Below are 17,592 nucleotides of genomic sequence, written 5' to 3'. Positions count from 1 at the left end.
CACTGCATCTCAGATTCTGCCTTGGGCAACATCTCAACAGTTAATCATGGCTTCACATCTATGAGAAAACAGCCTTCTGTCTGTTTTTTTTTTTTTTTTTTTTTTTTTTTTACAGAAACGATGTGTCAGATTGGATCTCTAAAGCAAACTGCTCACACTCTGAATGATGATCATAAGATGGAGGGCATCAACTGCGTGTGCACACACACACACGCAGAGCTTGAAAAGCTTTGTTCAAGGCAGTGTAAGCACATACAGTGGAGCTAGTTGTTCATCTTGTGGGTACTGTGTGGCCATGGCTGATTAGTGGAGCCAAGGATTGGAGAGGGATTAACAGTGCTGAAATCTGCTCATCAGGACAGTGCTTTGCCTGGGCCTTTTCTAAAACCACTTCTAACGCACTCATTACATTTTCACTCTCTCTCTCTATATCTCACATATATGTGTGTGTTATATATATATATATATTTATATGTCTGTGTGTGTGTGTATATAAAATCCTCATACAGTCCATGTGTGTCCATGCATCTCTCTCTTCTCTTTGTTTTAGTGTTTTCTTTGTGGTGTCTAGTAAGTATTGGCTTTTGAGTGTGTCTTTCACTAGGTTAGAAAGTGTTCAGTGCTTGTTTGGCTGTCAGTTGATCTCACTGTGTGTGTGTGTGTGTGTGTGTTCAGCTTGTCAGTCTGTCTCTGGCTGCGTATAGACTCTCCTGTTTTCGGGGGGGAGAGGCTTTTTGCTGCACCACGCAGAGGGAACTCTCTCTCCAGCATCGCCTCTCCGTAGTACTGTTCCACAGTCCAAACATCCTGCCGTTTCTTTTCTGTCTCTCTCTCTCTCTCTCTCTCGCTCGCTCGCTCCCTCTTTCATGCCGGGGTGTCAGACTCCTGAAACAGAAGAAGTTGAAATGGTTTTAGCATCCTCATGGTAATTCCAGAAGATGGTGATTAGACTTTAGAGTAGAACCATTATCAGATTTTGGGAGGCACCATGCAGGTGAACAATGAAGTTCTCAATGTTCCACGCCAAGCTAACAAGAAAAGACTGACATTTACCTAATATTTTGACAACATTATTCAGTCCACCTGTACCTTCTGCTGTTTAGCACACACTCTATGAGTGAAGGACTATGGTCTAAATATTAACACTGTATTAAAGAACTCCATCAGTTACTATTGACATTAATGGTTAATCTCTGTCTTTGATTATACTGTGTGTCATTGAATAGATAACAGGCGTTTAGTCCTCAGTCTGTTCCTCGAGCAGTTTTTGACCTTCTATGGCAAAGTGGTTTACTGCAGTTCCTAGTAAGATGGAAATGGATGGTGTATCTTATGTGCATGAACAGGTCTGAGATCAGTAGACAGACACATACATGGTAGAGAGTAGACTGAAGTACATGAGTTTGCATAGAGGTCTCCTCTACCCTGAAGGGATCTGCACGTTAGCACTGGTGGCAGGGTGAACCTGGCAAGGACGTCATCTCACACACACACACACACACAGTCTCGCAATGCTGTTCTGTTCCTGCTAGGCATAAGTGAGTGTCACAGGCTCACTGAGGTCCAGCCAGACATGTATCCCTCAGAGCCAACACACACACACACACACACACACTGTGCAGCAGACTGAGACTTAGGGACATTCTCTCTTAGCCTCAGCATTTTTGATCATTAACAGTGATGGTATGCAAAGCTGAAATCAGTCGGCTGTAACATCGACTGAATATGACTGGATAAAGCTGGAGCTTCAGTATCAATACCAATATGATATTCTCTTCTACAGACAACCATAACAATCACAAAAATGGTATTTTTGTCTGTCCATATTCAGCACTGAAGAATTTATAAGGAGTGTCCATCTCTCCTTTCAGGAGAGAAGTGTGAGCTGATGAGGTAATGTCTAGCCCATACTATTATAAGGAACTGAAAGGAGGTTTACGGTATGGTGAGTATATAGCACAGGTTAGCATGCTCTGACATAAACTGAATCTTTTACTGCAGGTTTGAACATGCATTGATACATGAATGTGATAAGATTCCCATTGTTTGCTGAGAAGAGTGCAGGTGATTTCTGGGCAGGTAAGAGCAAATTACCTTTCTGCACACCCAGAATGAACCCAAACATTCAAAAGACTTAGGCTTTAATCTCAAAAGATAACATTCTATATCTTGTTCCTTAATCAAAAAAAGAAAGTCTAGAGAATATGAAGTCATTCAGAAAAAAGACGTATTTCACAAGCACAGGATATTCAGTCATCCGAAAAGATTCAGAATTTAGAAACTGCTTCTGGAGACTATTGCACAATATGTAAATGAGACAGAAATGAGACTTTCCTTTTCTGAGCTCTACACCTGCTCTCTGTCTTAAGTAAAATCTGATGCACTGTGATTCAGTTAAAGCTCATTTGGCATGAGCCGATCAATATGTTTCTCTTCTTACCTAACCATTGCAAGGAGGACTTTGGAGACATTAAGCGGAAAGGGTTTTCAGTCCAAGTCACTGAGTTTTATTGGTTTTATCAAAAACCATGAGCAAAGTCCATACAATCAAGAATGGGTGTAGCTACATCACACATCATACATGTCCCTCACAAGTTCCCTGTTACATATTTTGCACCCATTCACAAAACGCGATTTGACGTTCTTAATATCACCGTGTTAATAAGTAAATGGGGCACTGGGGGGTGGGGTGTCCAAAATTTGAAGCCTATCTGTCACCGAGCAACTTCCTGTTCAATTCAAATAGGCGTGTTTCGACAAATGCTTCTGAACTGGTGGTTACTTCGACATTTTTGCAAAATGTGGCTTGTTTGACTTTTCTTAAACAAGACAAGAAGCACCAAACAAAACAACAGAACTGAGTAATGGAAAGTGTCCACCACACTCACACCAGAAAAGGTCAGATTGGCCAAGGACAGTTGTAGCACATAGACGGATAAATTGGATCACCAAAATCTCACGCTGGGAATATTGAAGTTTCATAGCATTGCGTTTCATAGTACTGTCCGACAGACGGCTCACTGCTAATGGTGTTTTAGGAACATTTCTCTTTATTCATAACATGACATAAAGGCTATAACCATTAATTTCCTCTGAGTCGAATAAAAAATTATGGTTAGGCGCTAGACTGACTTCATACAGATGATGTTGTAGCTTCTCCATGTACGAGACCTATGAAGGTTATAACAGGTTGTTTCGAGAAAAGATAGGATGTGATATTTTTCTCGAAACAACCTATTACAACCTGCATGGGTCTCCTACATGGAGAAGCTGCTACATCATCTGTATGAAGTTACTCTAGCGCCAAACCATCATTTTGTTTTTTTGTTTTTAAAATGCAGACCGAACAGAAACCAAGGCCTTTACTTCAGTGCGTGCGCGCGCGCACGCCCGCCCCCCCTTCTTTAAGTTATTAAAGTAAATGGAATTTGCGTATAGGTGACAGATACAAATGAAAATACATTAAATGTTCCGTTCTTGTTACGTTCTGCTTCTTTGCACTTTGTGCTGCTCACAATGATTTCGCTTCAAACCTTCAGGACTGTGTTCTTGGGGAATACAGACCTGCCATGCAATACCGTTCCCAAAATAAAAAGCAGACTCATTGTGTATCTAGATTTGATGTTGTCTTACTAGTTCAGAGGTGAACGAAACACAGAACTCTCACACAGACAAGTCGAGATATTATGATATGTCTACTGACAAGCAACTTGTTGTGCCCTTTAGTCACGCAACAGAGAATTAAAAAAATAATGTCGATTTGGGGTCTTATTCCTAATCGTTCTATTGCATATGACTCTACACATCTTTCTTGAACTGTCAGTTTGATTGAGCTGATATGACTCAGTTTGCAAAGTGTCTCATTCGCTACGTGCGTTTATTCCATTTGTGCATACAAAAATTACACCTCAGGTCTTGGTGCCCACACATGAACCGCAAAGAGCTGAAACAAGGCTACGCTTTTGGGTTTCAGATTCTTCCACCACTTATCGGAAAATAATGTCCGTTCATCTTCATATCTGATTATACAAATAACATAGGAGAATGATGGAAACCATTTGTGAAAAATTCCGCTACTTGTTGAACCATTTCACTTCAAGTATTTCTAGGGCTGAATCGAAAAGATTTTTTTTCTCAGCATACATACCTGGATTCTCATGTCGCTATTCACGACCCGTTTAAGTCTTGTCAACCACCCTTTTCTCATAGCCCAACTGACGCATGACTTCACTACAATATGCCTCTACTTGGGTAATTTGCTCAACATTTAACCGCTCTCTCCAGGCAAATATGGCTTCTTTGGCGTCTCTCGAAGATATGAGGAATGGTTTGTCTGAGGAGTAGCCCTGTCCGTGAGTCATATTCATCACAAACTTCTCCATGGCAGGAGAAACGGTGAGATTTGAAAAACGATAGAGCCTCCGTAGTTCTTCAACTGGGTGTAACACCAGGTCCTCATAGCGTATCCGTATGTAGTTTCTTTTCACCCAAGGAGGTGCGCTCATGACAAGCAACATGTCGCTGAGCCAGTTGTCGCATATTAGCTCCATTGCACTAGCCACATAGTTCTCCGCACGGTTTACTCTGCTATTGGGGACCAGGAGACGCTTATATTTGTCTGTCTCCTTTTTACTTCTAAGGATCTGGATACTCTCTTTAACGAGAGCCAGTTTGGATTTCAGTCGGGAATTGTGTACTGCCCGTGGATCTCTGAACAACTGTATGATTTGCAAATTTAACGTGGGGTCCCTCATTAAAGGCACTAAAACACCAACGTCTAAAACTCGCACATCTTTAATAACGACAACAGGATATTTCTTACACTCTCTCTCCAATTCTTTTATGTCCCTGGGAGAACATTTACTACAAACATCCCCTTGAACTAATCCAATTTCATGCCTCTTGTATGCGTTACATAGAGGCTCGGAACAAATGACCTTGTTTGTCTTCCACCCAAAAATAAAAGATGTGGTGATGTTGGCGGATCCTGCGTAGAGTTTCAGCACAGAGAAATCACATCGGAAAAGTGAGTTCATCATATCACGAACTGCCCCTTGCAGACTCCCGGCGTCTCCAGGATATAGAGCTTGCCACATATTCCACATTGGCTCATACAAATAGAACACATCGGGGTGCTGATTAAATAGTTCCCCTAGAAAAGAAGACCCCGTCCTCCAGGTGGCATGCAGGTATATATGTATTTTTGAATTGTTCCTGCTGACAGTCTCTTCCATCGGATCCGTTGAGTTGCCAGATTTGTCTCCGTTATTCCAGAGTGCCATCGTGTTTTCCAAATCGGGACATCTCTGCTGTTGAAATCCATGTTTAACACGAGTCGATTTACTCGAATCCAAAACATAAGGAATCAACAGTAGAACAACAGAATATCCTAGAATTAAGATGATGTATTTCTTCTGTAGTCGTCTTTTCATCTCCTCAGTGAACGGCAGTCACTCTCTGCCCACTCTCCGAACGGTTTAGCGCCCCTGTATGAACATCAACAATACCAGCAGCAAAGTTTTGAGGTTTTGAGGGTGGAGAAGACAAGCCACGCCTACTGTGTATCAAAGTAAGAGCTTCACATCATATTGGATTGACAACTATTTGGGGCCTCTTCACGTGGACTGTTCAAATTCAATAAGCCTGAAAATTAATGACGTCAGCCAGCTACTCTACAGACAGTGAACTTCTCAGATCGAAGAAAACGGCTCTCAGAGCACAGGAGACCCGTGTCGTGTGCAAATGTTAGGTGCTTCACTGCCACCCTGCGGACAAACTACAAAGGCTTTATTTGAGAGATCAATGTAAAACACAACGTATTAATTCTGTTTAGAAGGGGGAAACATCTCTAATATCTTTGAATATAATGTTTTAGGCCAGATTCGTGAAATCCATGTCAGAATATAATTCAGAATATAACAACATTACCCTAACGACAACAAAGCGTAGGAAAATCGATTAGTACTGTAACAGAAGCCATGTACATTTAGTATTTTTGACGGAGATATGTTTTATTATGCTAATGAACTTTCTAATGGGTTACTGTGTTTTTGGGCTTGATTTTTAATTATTTAAATCATTTTAATATTTGGCATAGCGCAGCGCAGTTAGACTTTTTGTTTGACGAAATTGTTCCAATTTTGACCTGGAAGTAGATCTCATGAACCTGGCTTGTTGTCTTCAAACAGCTAATGAAGCGGTAACGGGTGTTCATGTCAGAAAACAGTTTCGCTGTAAATTCGGAGACAAATCGAATTTATATCAGAAATATGAGCAGTTAATCAGAGTGTTACCTGTAGTGTTGGGTTACATCTTTTCTGGGTGTCTAGCTTGACGAGGCATTCGGCAATTAATGCCAAGCAATTGTATAGTCAAGTCATTGAACCAACTAGGTTCCCAGCCAGTTGGAATTTTCAGTTGAATGCAATGGCGTAACGTTCATATTTATAACAAATGTAGTTGTTCGTGGTTGAAACTCGGAACGAAAATCGTACTTGCATCTCTTTTACCCTATTTGCAGTGTAGTTAAATTGCCCGTTTGCGAGCAATCAATCCAGCATCTGCAGCAATGGCACACTGGACCAAATTCGAGAAGGAAACCGATGCTGAGGCGAGGAAACTTATTAAACACTTCAGCGGAATAGAGGACGAAGAGGATCCGAACTTTCAGACGGCTCTTAAATTCGTATGGTCCAATTTCAGGTAAGAATGCGGGCGCACTAGTTACTGCTGTCATCTGTCTGCCAGAACAATCCCTAGTGTTACTTGGCAATTAGTCTTCATAAGAGACGTTTCTAGTTAGCCCCCCCCCCCAAGAATAATGCTACTGTTAAAAAAAAGAGCTTGTTTTTGTCTCGTCAGGTTCCATCGCTTCCTCGATGTTAATAGTCACAAGGTGTTGCGCTCGATTGATGGGTAAGAACAAAAAGTTATACACACGTCTGTTGCCACGGAAATGTCTTGCTTCGTTTTTAACGGAACACGTTTATTTTTCTGCTTCTCAGCATCCATGAGAAGTTAATGATACATTCAGACCTAAGCAAAGCTGAAAGCTGGAGAAGGCTGACCGATGAATTCCTAAACTTACCTCTGCCAAACACTGAGGGTACCAAGGTATGGTGGAAACACACAGCTGTGTGATATGGGGCATTACGTTCATATGCGTTAGACTTTAGTACTTACTGGTGCCTTTACCCTTAAAAAAAAGAAGAAATTAACAGAAGAAAGGTGACAGCCCTTGTTTAATCAGATATCTTTCCTGTGCAGAGAAGAAATGTATGTTTTCCACAAAAGTATCTCTGTGATGTCCTGTTTTTTTTTTTTTTTGCTTTTTTAACAAACTCTCATTCTTCCTGTATTTCAGACTGATGCGCATTATGGTATTCTGGCCTTGATGCTTTTCCTCTCTGACTCTCCATCAAACACAACCTACATTGAAAAGCCCAGACTGAAGGAGCCAGGTTAATGCCAAGAGTTAATGTCTGTTCATTTTTTTTGTCCTGTTTGCTGTGATTGAGTTAGGACTTCTTCTGGTTTCATGAGGTTTCTATATGTTCCTTCATGCAGAGAAAGAGGACACGTTTGACTGGGCTAAGTACTTAATGGAAGGGGAGGACATAGATACTGGACCTTTTCCAGATACTCCGGTGAGTAGATCACCTTGTATTTGAATCTGTTAAAATAAGTGTTTGAGGTCAAACCATTTCTAATCAGAGTTAGGTGCATTTCTAGATGGTGTAGATCTCAGAGCATCTTCCTGTTATGCCTGTCACTCTAATTGTGAAGGTCTGTAGTTTTCATAGTATGAGACTCAGTCCAGGAGACACAGCGTTAGTGTAAAGGTCTGTGGTTTTCATTGTATGAGACTCAGTCTAGAAGACACAGTGTTATTGAAAAGGTCTGTGGTTTTCATAGTGTGAGACTCAGTCTAGAAGACACAGTGTTATTGTAAAGGTCCTTGGTTTTCATAGTGTGAGACTCAGTCTAGAAGACACAGTGTTATTGTAAAGGTCTGTGGTTTTCATAGTGTGAGACTCAGTCTAGAAGACACAGCGTATTGTAAAGGTCTGTGGTTTTCATAGTGTGAGACTCCCTCCAGAAGACACAGTGTTATTGAAAAGGTCTGTGGTTTTCATAGTGTGAGACTCCCTCCAGAAGACACAGTGTTATTGAAAAGGTCTGTGGTTTTCATAGTGTGAGACTCAGTCTAGAAGACACAGTGTTATTGTAAAGGTCTGTGGTTTTCATAGTGTGAGACTCAGTCTAGAAGACACAGTGTTATTGAAAAGGTCTGTGGTTTTCATAGTGTGAGACTCAGTCTAGAAGACACAGTGTTATTGTAAAGGTCTGTGGTTTTCATAGTGTGAGACTCAGTCTAGAAGACACAGTGTTATTGAAAAGGTCTGTGGTTTTCATAGTGTGAGACTCAGTCTAGAAGACACAGTGTTATTGTAAAGGTCTGTGGTTTTCATAGTGTGAGACTCCCTCCAGAAGACACAGTGTTACTGAAAAGGTCTGTGGTTTTCATAGTGTGAGACTCAGTCTAGAAGACACAGTGTTATTGTAAAGGTCTGTGGTTTTCATAGTGTGAGACTCAGTCTAGAAGACACAGTGTTATTGAAAAGGTCTGTGGTTTTCATAGTGTGAGACTCAGTCTAGAAGACACAGTGTTATTGTAAAGGTCTGTGGTTTTCATAGTGTGAGACTCAGTCTAGAAGACACAGTGTTATTGAAAAGGTCTGTGGTTTTCATAGTGTGAGACTCAGTCTAGAAGACACAGTGTTATTGTAAAGGTCTGTGGTTTTCATAGTGTGAGACTCCCTCCAGAAGACACAGTGTTATTGAAAAGGTCTGTGGTTTTCATAGTGTGAGACTCACTCCAGAAGACGCAGTGTTATTGCTGATTTTTCACGTTTGCTTTGTTATGTAAGGAATGGTCTGAGGAAGAGAGCGAGGAGGAGGACAGTCAACAACCTATCAGCAGAGAGGATTCTGGGATACAACTAGACAAAACTCCCCAGGAGGAACAGGAGCAGAGCAATAAGTCCGTCCCACTCACCTGGACAGGTAAAGCTTCAGAATCCAAATACATTTCGATGTGTTTGCGTCCATAAATATTCAGCTTCAGGGGAATGTTCTGGGTGCAGATGTCATCAGGACTCAATGAGCGTGCCTCTGTAATATTATTATGCTGATATTTTATAATGTGTACTCCAACACCATACTTTGTCCATATGGAAAACGTGTTGTGGAGCCGATAGCGTTGGCTGCGGCTTAATGATGTTGTTCCAGTAGGAGAGCCTGATGCTCGGACGTGGTTGGAGCAACACGTGGTAGCTCCATACTGGGTCCCTCACTCGTCCCGCTTTCCCCACAGCCTGCACCTCCACTCCAACCTCCTGAATGTCTGGTGAGACTCCCAACACCCAGCCTTTTCACTTATACAGGATTTATAACATCTCTGTTCGGTCCATCTGAACCCTTACACCTTTTCCTTATAGGGATCAACACCTCTACAACACGGATCCTCTGTACTTCCCCGAGGAGAAAGCTTTTGTCACTGAAACCCAAGTCATACGCGAGACTCTGTGGTAAGACTGGGGGGGGACGTTATCGTGAAAAACGCCGACGGACTTGGTGGCATCGCTGTTTGCCTGGTCTGATTAGCGTTTTGTTTTCCTCTGCTTTTCACCAGGCTTCTCTCTGGGGTAAAGAAACTTTTCATCTTTCAGCATCATGAAGGAAAAGTGACGGTCAGGAATGACGTGGTCGTTACCCATCTGACTAATGTAAGTAAAAATGAGAACAGGACTGCCCTGCGACCCTAATTAGGATAAGCAGCTTAGATAATGAGTGAGAGTGAGAGAACAGGACTGTTACTGATGAAGAGAAAGATATTGCGTAGGTTCTATAAGAAGCCGTTAGTGCAGACACTATTTAAATTGCCATGAAGAATTACATAGATTCTGCTGTGACATTAGTGAGAATATGTATGCCTGTGTATGTATGTGTGTGTGTGTGTGTGTGGGTGGGTGGGTGTGTGTGTGTATGCGTGTGTATATGTGTGTGTCTAGAACTGCCTGCGGTCGGTATTAGAGCACATCGCGTCGTACGGCCAGGCCGTGTTCAGGCTTCAGCGGTTTATAGATGAAGTTACTGGTTACAGCGCGGAGCCCAGTCTCCCCAGTCTCAGCACTTCGTCAGCGCCGTGTAAGAAAGGCTCCGAGCCTCCCTTCAGGACCTACCAGGCCTTTGTGTGGGCCCTCTACAAGTACTTCAGCACCTTCAAAGAGGAACTCACCTCCATAGAGAAAGACCTGATAGGCAAAGGCAAGTCTCAGCTAATCTCACTCATGCAGGACCCTGCTTACTGATATGGAGCAAAAAGGGAATTAGTTGCTTGACATTAGGCTCCTTTTACCAACAGTTCTCTGTTTAATGGTTTAACCTTTACTTCAAAGCAGTAAAACCATGGAATGGGGAACTAGGCATGTAGTAAACCTTATTAGGAAAGATTACTTTGCTGGAAACCATACTAGCTGCTAAAATACTGAGTCTAATTCTTTATTTAGTTTGTGATGTGGCATATGATGTTTCATGCTAACTATCTTGATGAAGTTGTGTTTAAATTATGGTAACTAAATTGTGAGTGTATTCACAAAAGCTTTGAAAGGAAAGAAACTTGAGCTGCATAAACAGGGTTGTTAGGAATTTGACGTGTGTAACACGACTCTTAGATTAAACCCCATTCTCCATTCCGTCCAGATGAAACGGTGACCCTGTCTATGGTTCTGGACCGGCTCACTCCCCATCTGGCCCAGATTAAGGTCCTACACAGGGTGTTCTGCACAGGGGTGGCTGACGTCCCACCAGGCACACCTAACGTTCTGCGAGCGTCTCACTTACTCAACACACTCTACAAAGCCATCATAGAGTACGACAATGTCGGAGAGGCATCTGAACAGGCCGTAAGTGTGTTTGAAACACTTGACTTGTGTACGTGCGTTTGAAACGCCTTAACACTGAAACGGAAAGGTGGTGATTAACCCTCTCTGCCTGCAGGTGGCGCTGCTCTTCTCTTTGTGGGTAGAGACGGTGCGACCGTATTTGGAGATAGTGGACGAATGGATAGTTCACGGGCATCTCTTTGACCCGGCCAAAGAGTTTATCATTCAAAGGTCAGAAGTCTAACATTTCTATGTTTCCCAATCTAAGCCACTGCTGTATACTTCTGTCCTTTCTAATCCTGCTCTTAGAGAACAGCACATTCCAGATCTCTGCCTACTCTGACACCCCTGCTTCCTGTGATCAGCTGCTTATCAAGCGTTTTGAAAACTGAGGCAGAACAGGAAGAGCAGGAAGAGCATCTAAGTGTGTGTAGAGCTATGCGCTTCCAGGAGCAGGACTTAGACACGCCGATATCTGACCATCTTTCACTGTCTCAGTATAATATTTTTACCATCGAATCCGTTAAGTACATTATTTTTTTGTAGTTCATAAGAATGAATGCATTTGAACCTTATTGCGTTAAAAATAGTGTTTTTACAGCGGGAACGTTTAAGGCTGATATTGTTATACATCAGAAATAGTTTAAGACATTTAGAGTTCAGGTATTACTACGACATAGGTGCTTGCAGTAGATTAGTTAGTTTGTTATTACTGAGTGTGTTGGTATGACAGTTAAGCAGTGTCTGTTGGAAAGCAGTCAGCGCGAACGCTGTTATAACCTGGAAGTTGTGCCTTGTTTTCTTCAGAAACAAAGATGTGCCGGTGAACCACAGGGATTTCTGGTACGCCACCTACACTCTGTACAGTGTGTCTGAGGCCGTGGAGGGCGAGGAGAAGCTGAGCGATGCTGCCAGCGGTAGCTCAGGGGGAGAGCAGGCGGCCAGCAGGGGGCAGCACACTATGGTGTCCTTCCTCAAACCTGTACTGAAACAGATCATTATGGCTGGCAAGTCCATGCAGCTACTGAAGAATCTGAACCACAAAGAGGCAGAACAGAATGACCAGTCTGCCAGAGGTGTGTGTGTGTGTGTGTATTCAGACGTCAGTGTGTGGCTCTTCCTTGAGCGCGCTATTCTTACACTTAAATTAGATTTAAATTAGATTTTCTTTTTCTTGCTTTCTGTCAGAGTGTCCCATTAAAAGGACTCTGGGGTTGTTGATAACAATTAACAATTAAACAATTTAAGTGCGAGGAGAAAAAAAAAATCTGAACTGTGAGAACTTCCTCCTCAGGTAATCAGTAGAAATTCAGGCTGGCTGTCTGTCTGTCTGTGTGTGTGTGTGTGTGTGTGTGTGTCTGTGTGTGTGTATGTTTCCTCAGATGCTGAGAGAAAGAGTCTCTACACTCTTTTCCTGGAGTCTGTGCAGTCGCGTCTGCGTCGTGGGGAGGACTCCCCTGGAGATGCGGTGTCGGAGCAGCACGCCACTAAGCGCAGTCTGATTAAGATGCAGTCTATAGTGACTAGACATCTGGAACAGCATGACATCCACGACCCTCTGTTGGCCATTAACTTCGCCAGGTAGGCTGAGAGAGAGTCTTGTACTCACTGTCTGCAGGATACTTTACATAGATGTCATCTCAGAATGAGGCTGAACTTGTCTAGCAGCACTTACCCCTTTGGTCTGAATATTTGTGTAAGGTGGGTAATATTTCCTAGCTTGTTTGACTTACACACATGACTGAGTCTTGACACAAACAGAAATAAGTCCTGTGGAAAACTTTCAGTTCTAACCTTATATCTCCTTATATCTACTCACTATGTCTGTATGCTCAGGATGGATCGATTTAGACAGGTACGCTCACTCTCTCTCTCTCTCTATCTCTCAGGCTGTATTTGGAGCAGAACGACTTCCACGAGAAGTTCTGTGGAGTCGACATGATGCTGGATCGCTCGTCTGAGTCGGTGACGTGTCAGACGTTTGAGCTGACATTACGCTCCTGCCTGTACCCTCACATCCAGCGCAGATACGTCGAGTGCTGCGGCAACCTCATGACCACTCTAAAAAAAGACTACAGGTCTGAACCCCGGCGAAACCTTACCGCACACACAACCCTTAATACCCCACACGCTGACAGCATGGCCACATGTCCTCACTGCACAGTGTCATCACCGAATATGCTGAGAAAGCTTTTTAAGGCTTTTTTTTTTAATCTCCCAGATTCTCTTTGCATCACTATAGGCAAGTTAAGAAGATTAGAGTTAGAGTTAGACAGATTAAATGCAAGTGAGGAAGATTACATTCTGGGAGCAAGTGGGTGGGTGAAGCACAAAGTGAATGAGTCAGTGAGCGAGCGAACGAGCGAGCGAGTGAGAGAGAGAGGTGCCTAAAATAAACAGGTCAAGTACGAAAGTATATATGTGTGTCTTAATGTTCTGTGGTCTCTCCTTCCTCTCACAGACTGCTGGGTTATCTGCAGGCCATGAGGAACTACTTCTTGTTAGAGGCAGGAGACACTATGTATGATTTTTACACGGCCATCTTTGACAAGGTTCTGGAGAAGGAGAGCTGGCAGCAGCTGTCTTTTCTCAACGTACAGCTACAGGAGGCTGTGGGACAGCGCCACCCTGAGGACAGCAGCAGGTGCCCCCCAGCACCCCCCCCCCCCCCTCCCCCTCCCCAAACGCAAACGCAAACACAAACTCAAACACATTAGCTTTATTCATGATGTTGCCAACCCTCACTGGTGCAGTCGATTTGGTTTGTCCCATCTACGCTTTTGTGTTATTTCGGGATTGAAAGTTATGTTGGGAGAAAGTCAATATGAAAGAGAGGTGAAGGGTAGAGAGAGGCTTGGGAGAAAAAGGAAGGTAAAGGAAGAGGTAAGATAAAGTTTTCCTCAGATTCTAGAGTCGGACTTTCAGTTGTTCTGGACGTTCGGTTCTCAGAATAAGATTAAACCCCCATAAAAAAATAAAATACCAATACGCCTCTGATATCAATTCTGTGCATTTATTAGCGTTAGTGTATGGTGCGGTAGTAGTATGTCTGACCAATCAACGTCCTCTTTCCAAAGGTTATCCATATTTCTGGAGACCCTTGACCCTGCGAGGAAAAAGCAGCCTATTAATAATCTGGATGGCTTAACTCTGAGCTATAAGGTAACTCAGGTGTCTGTTTGACATGGTTTTGTGCTGTGGGCTGTAGATTTTTGATGTATAACTGCGCAGGTTTCTGTTGAATAACTGCAGGTTTCTGTTGAATAACTGTGGAGGTTTCTGTTGAATAACTGTGCTGGTTTTGAGTTATAACTGTGCTTTTTGCTGACCAGGTGCCGTGGCCTGTGGATATCGTGATCAGCTCTGAGTGTCAGAAGATCTATAGCCAAGTCTTTCTGCTCCTGCTGCAAATCAAATGGGCCAAGTACAGCTTAGACACTCTGCGTTTCAGTGGTACAGTATGACTGTACTCTATACATGATCACTACATGTATGGCAATACTGAGCTGCTGGCATTTGGATGGTTTTCGCGAGAAAGACGAACACCAGTCTTGTACTGAATTACCATTTGATTGGCTTTCCATATGAATCTCCATTCAGAGCATTATTAAGTGCTCTGAATTATTACAGCTATACTGTAATAAATTCATCACAGTATAATTGAGTAAGGGCTGCAACACTTTAATTAATTGCACCACTACCAACAAAGAAAATCAGCATAATTAGCAAAGGGGGTAAAGTCAAAGCACAGAATTAAATGCAAGGCAGTTACTGCAACTTACCTGGCAACTTTTATCATAAGCACATATAGTGTCACTCTGTGACAGTGGTTCTGTGGACCAACCCTCCTTTCTAGAAGTGTCCCTGTCTCTTCAGATTTAACGGTAGCTGCCCAAAAACATGAAGGAGGAATACCTGAGGACAATACAGCGAACAGAGAGCCAATCAGGCAGCAGATCCACCGAATGTTCCTCCTCAGAGTCAAACTAATGCACTTCGTCAACAGTTTACACAATTACATCATGACAAGGGTGAGTACATTCTGTCTATGTGGTTAAGGTCATAAAAACATAGACTCTTGGTCATAACACTAGGATTTGAATATGATTAGGACTCTGGGACTGCAAATATGATGCAATGATTTAAATCAAACCAACACTTGAATGTTTATGGGTCATTTGAACATTGACGTTTATCGTATGTGTGTCTTTGCTTAGATCCTACACAGCACTGGTCTGGAGTTTCAGCATCAGGTTCAGGAGGCCAAAGATCTGGACCAATTAATTAAGATTCACTACAGATACTTATCCACCATCCACGACCGCTGTCTGCTCAGAGAAAAGGTGAGCAGTGTTCTCACACACACACACACACCATGGGCTGGTTACATCAACAAGGATTAAGACCAGTCATGGATTAGGCTTCGCTTTGAATGGAGAATCTAGCTTCAGAATCCAGATACGGGCATCCTAACAATCCACACAAAACTAAATGTCACTAACATAATAATTATACTATCTCTACAATAAACAGCAGTAGAAAGAGGAAACCATACATGTCTATATGCAGTGTGGCATTTGGCTTACATCTCAGATGAGGTGATCCCCTCTGTTTAAGACACATCTTTGTTAGAAATGTGATTGCGGTGCCTGTGTGTCTTTTGCAGGTCAGTTTTGTTAAAGAGGCCATTATGAAGGTTCTCAATCTAGTTCTCATCTTCTCTGACCGATGGCAGGCTGGTATTGGAGCTTGGAAGTAAGTGTACTCAATCATTAAGGCAAAACAGTGTTAGAATTAAGCGTTTTCACCACTTTTTAATGATGGAAATCGCTTGCACTGAATGGATGCGATCTCTGGGAGTAGATGTCTTTATGTTTTTCTGTGATTACAAGTTTACTGAGGGTGTCCTATGGGTTGGGTATTGAAGCATTATTGGCGTAACACTGTGTTACTGTGTCATAAATGTGTTACTGTGTCACTTGCAGGATTGAGTCCATTGACAAGATGGAGTCTGACTTCAAGAACTGTCACATGTTTTTGGTGACCATTTTGAACAAGGCTGTATGTAGGGGATCTTTCCCACACTGTAAGTCCAGCTCTGCTGTACTCCTAATAACCTATCTCACTGTAGTAGTTCTGACATTTACGTTTGTGTCATTAAACCAGTCATCAGCTATCAGATATCTACAAATGTGCTTAAATGCCCTTATTGGACACATACTCACTACAAATAGTTTTGTTATGTAGAGTTTATGAACGCTATCAATTGAATCATTGTAGTGTAGGTTTATTCATGATATTAATTTAGCTTTCTCATGTGAGTAATTCACGAGTAACATAATTTAAAGGCAGAAACAACTCTCTTAAGTGCATGAGTGAGGAAACATGACCTATTGTGTTGTGTTGTGTTCTTTCACAGTGGAGTCCCTGGCTTTGTCTCTAATGGCTGGATTTGAACAGTGTTAGAGACTGCTGTCATTCCTCCCGTCCCACATGCCAAATACAAGCCCTATTGTTTACCGTCGTGTTGCTTGACAGATATTGTATAGCTGTAGATGTGTTTGTCTCCACGTCCCACATAACATGTACAGTACAGCAGTGGTGATGTCACCTACCGTAGGGAAACAACTCTGTCTAGCTTCAACGGGTCTGTCTCGTCCAGTTATGGAGATATGCGAATAGTCTGTAAATTAATGTATTTCTGCTGTTTTAGGATAATATATATATTGTTATTGCCTCAGAGTGTATTTCTCAATGTGTTGAATGCACGTGTAAAATAAATCTACAGCCTCCTGAGAACCGAAGAAAAAGAGGTGTCTTTCAATTTAGTTTTTTTGTGATTTCCTACATGTGTAGGGTGAAAAAAAAAATCTGACAACTTTGATTTTTTCAAAGTTGCTTTTATTTTTATTTTTATAGCACGTCCACTGTAGTAGACGGTGGGGTGATATTGATGCGAAAGTACAGTAAAACTTGACAACACAAAATTTTAAGAAATCCAGCCATACAGCCATATTAAACTAATTGCATATCATTTAATTCCTTTTGTTTTATCTTTCTTTTACTTGTTTGTCGATTTTAAGGATGGAACAGTTCAATTTCTATATAACTAAAAGCTTCCTTGGTCTTTAATTTCTTTTGCTTGCGATTTCTCTTTGAGTAACTTATTTTGTCCTTAATTTTTTCCCATTTTGCTGTTTCTGACTTCTCTTTGTCTGTTATTTGCTGATTCCAGATATTTTACAGTTGAAGTTCTGTTCATTTCTTTTGCTTTTCTTTACGTGTTATTTTTCTCTGAGTGTTGACTTTAGTGATGGTATTTCAGGAAGCAGTTTCTTTTTTTGGTAATACAGAGGAACATCTTGCATTTGGTGCATCGCATGTATGTCTTCTCGTTGCAGCCCGTATTCCTGCATCGTTCTGCATGATTGTAGTCAACCATCTCTGGCATGTGCATTGCTCCATGTTTACGCAAGGATATCTCTGGTTGTGGAATCCTGTTGATGGTTTTCTGATGGTTTGTACTCTTCTTCACTCTCTTTACTGTTTTCAGCTGTTACCTTATCCATCAGCTCTTCAGCCGGGTGCAATTTGAATTCCAAGTATTGTTGAGTGTATTTTGCAGATTGGCCCAGGGCTTTGCAGT

At 42.1% G+C, this 17,592-nt stretch overlaps 2 protein-coding genes across 2 annotated transcripts; one reads left to right on the top strand and one right to left on the bottom strand.

The window, feature by feature from the left end:
- Positions 1-506: 506 nt before the first annotated feature.
- On the bottom strand, positions 507-5,481 carry chst7 (carbohydrate (N-acetylglucosamine 6-O) sulfotransferase 7). The gene is made up of 2 exons (XM_030791385.1): positions 4,148-5,481; positions 507-885 (listed from the first exon to the last, which is right to left on the bottom strand). Exon 1 carries the CDS (start codon positions 5,430-5,432, stop codon positions 4,179-4,181), a length of 1,254 nt encoding a protein of 417 aa, XP_030647245.1. The 5' UTR covers positions 5,433-5,481; the 3' UTR covers positions 507-885; positions 4,148-4,178.
- Positions 5,482-6,568: 1,087 nt separating this feature from the next.
- tubgcp5 (tubulin gamma complex component 5) lies at positions 6,569-16,412 on the top strand. The gene is made up of 23 exons (XM_030791651.1): positions 6,569-6,702; positions 6,862-6,915; positions 7,005-7,113; positions 7,364-7,460; positions 7,567-7,646; positions 8,931-9,066; positions 9,292-9,409; positions 9,501-9,590; positions 9,695-9,788; positions 10,074-10,329; positions 10,765-10,967; positions 11,062-11,177; positions 11,754-12,022; positions 12,329-12,527; positions 12,836-13,024; positions 13,408-13,590; positions 14,024-14,108; positions 14,279-14,399; positions 14,823-14,977; positions 15,164-15,289; positions 15,613-15,701; positions 15,932-16,032; positions 16,366-16,412. Exons 1-23 carry the CDS (start codon positions 6,569-6,571, stop codon positions 16,410-16,412), a joined length of 3,051 nt encoding a protein of 1,016 aa, XP_030647511.1.
- Positions 16,413-17,592: the final 1,180 nt, after the last annotated feature.

Source organism: Chanos chanos, chromosome 14 (genome assembly GCF_902362185.1).
Source record: "Chanos chanos chromosome 14, fChaCha1.1, whole genome shotgun sequence".
Classification (NCBI taxonomy): Eukaryota; Metazoa; Chordata; class Actinopteri; order Gonorynchiformes; family Chanidae; genus Chanos; species Chanos chanos.
Note: the sequence above shows the minus strand (reverse complement) of the source record. Positions and strands in the feature narration are given on the sequence as shown.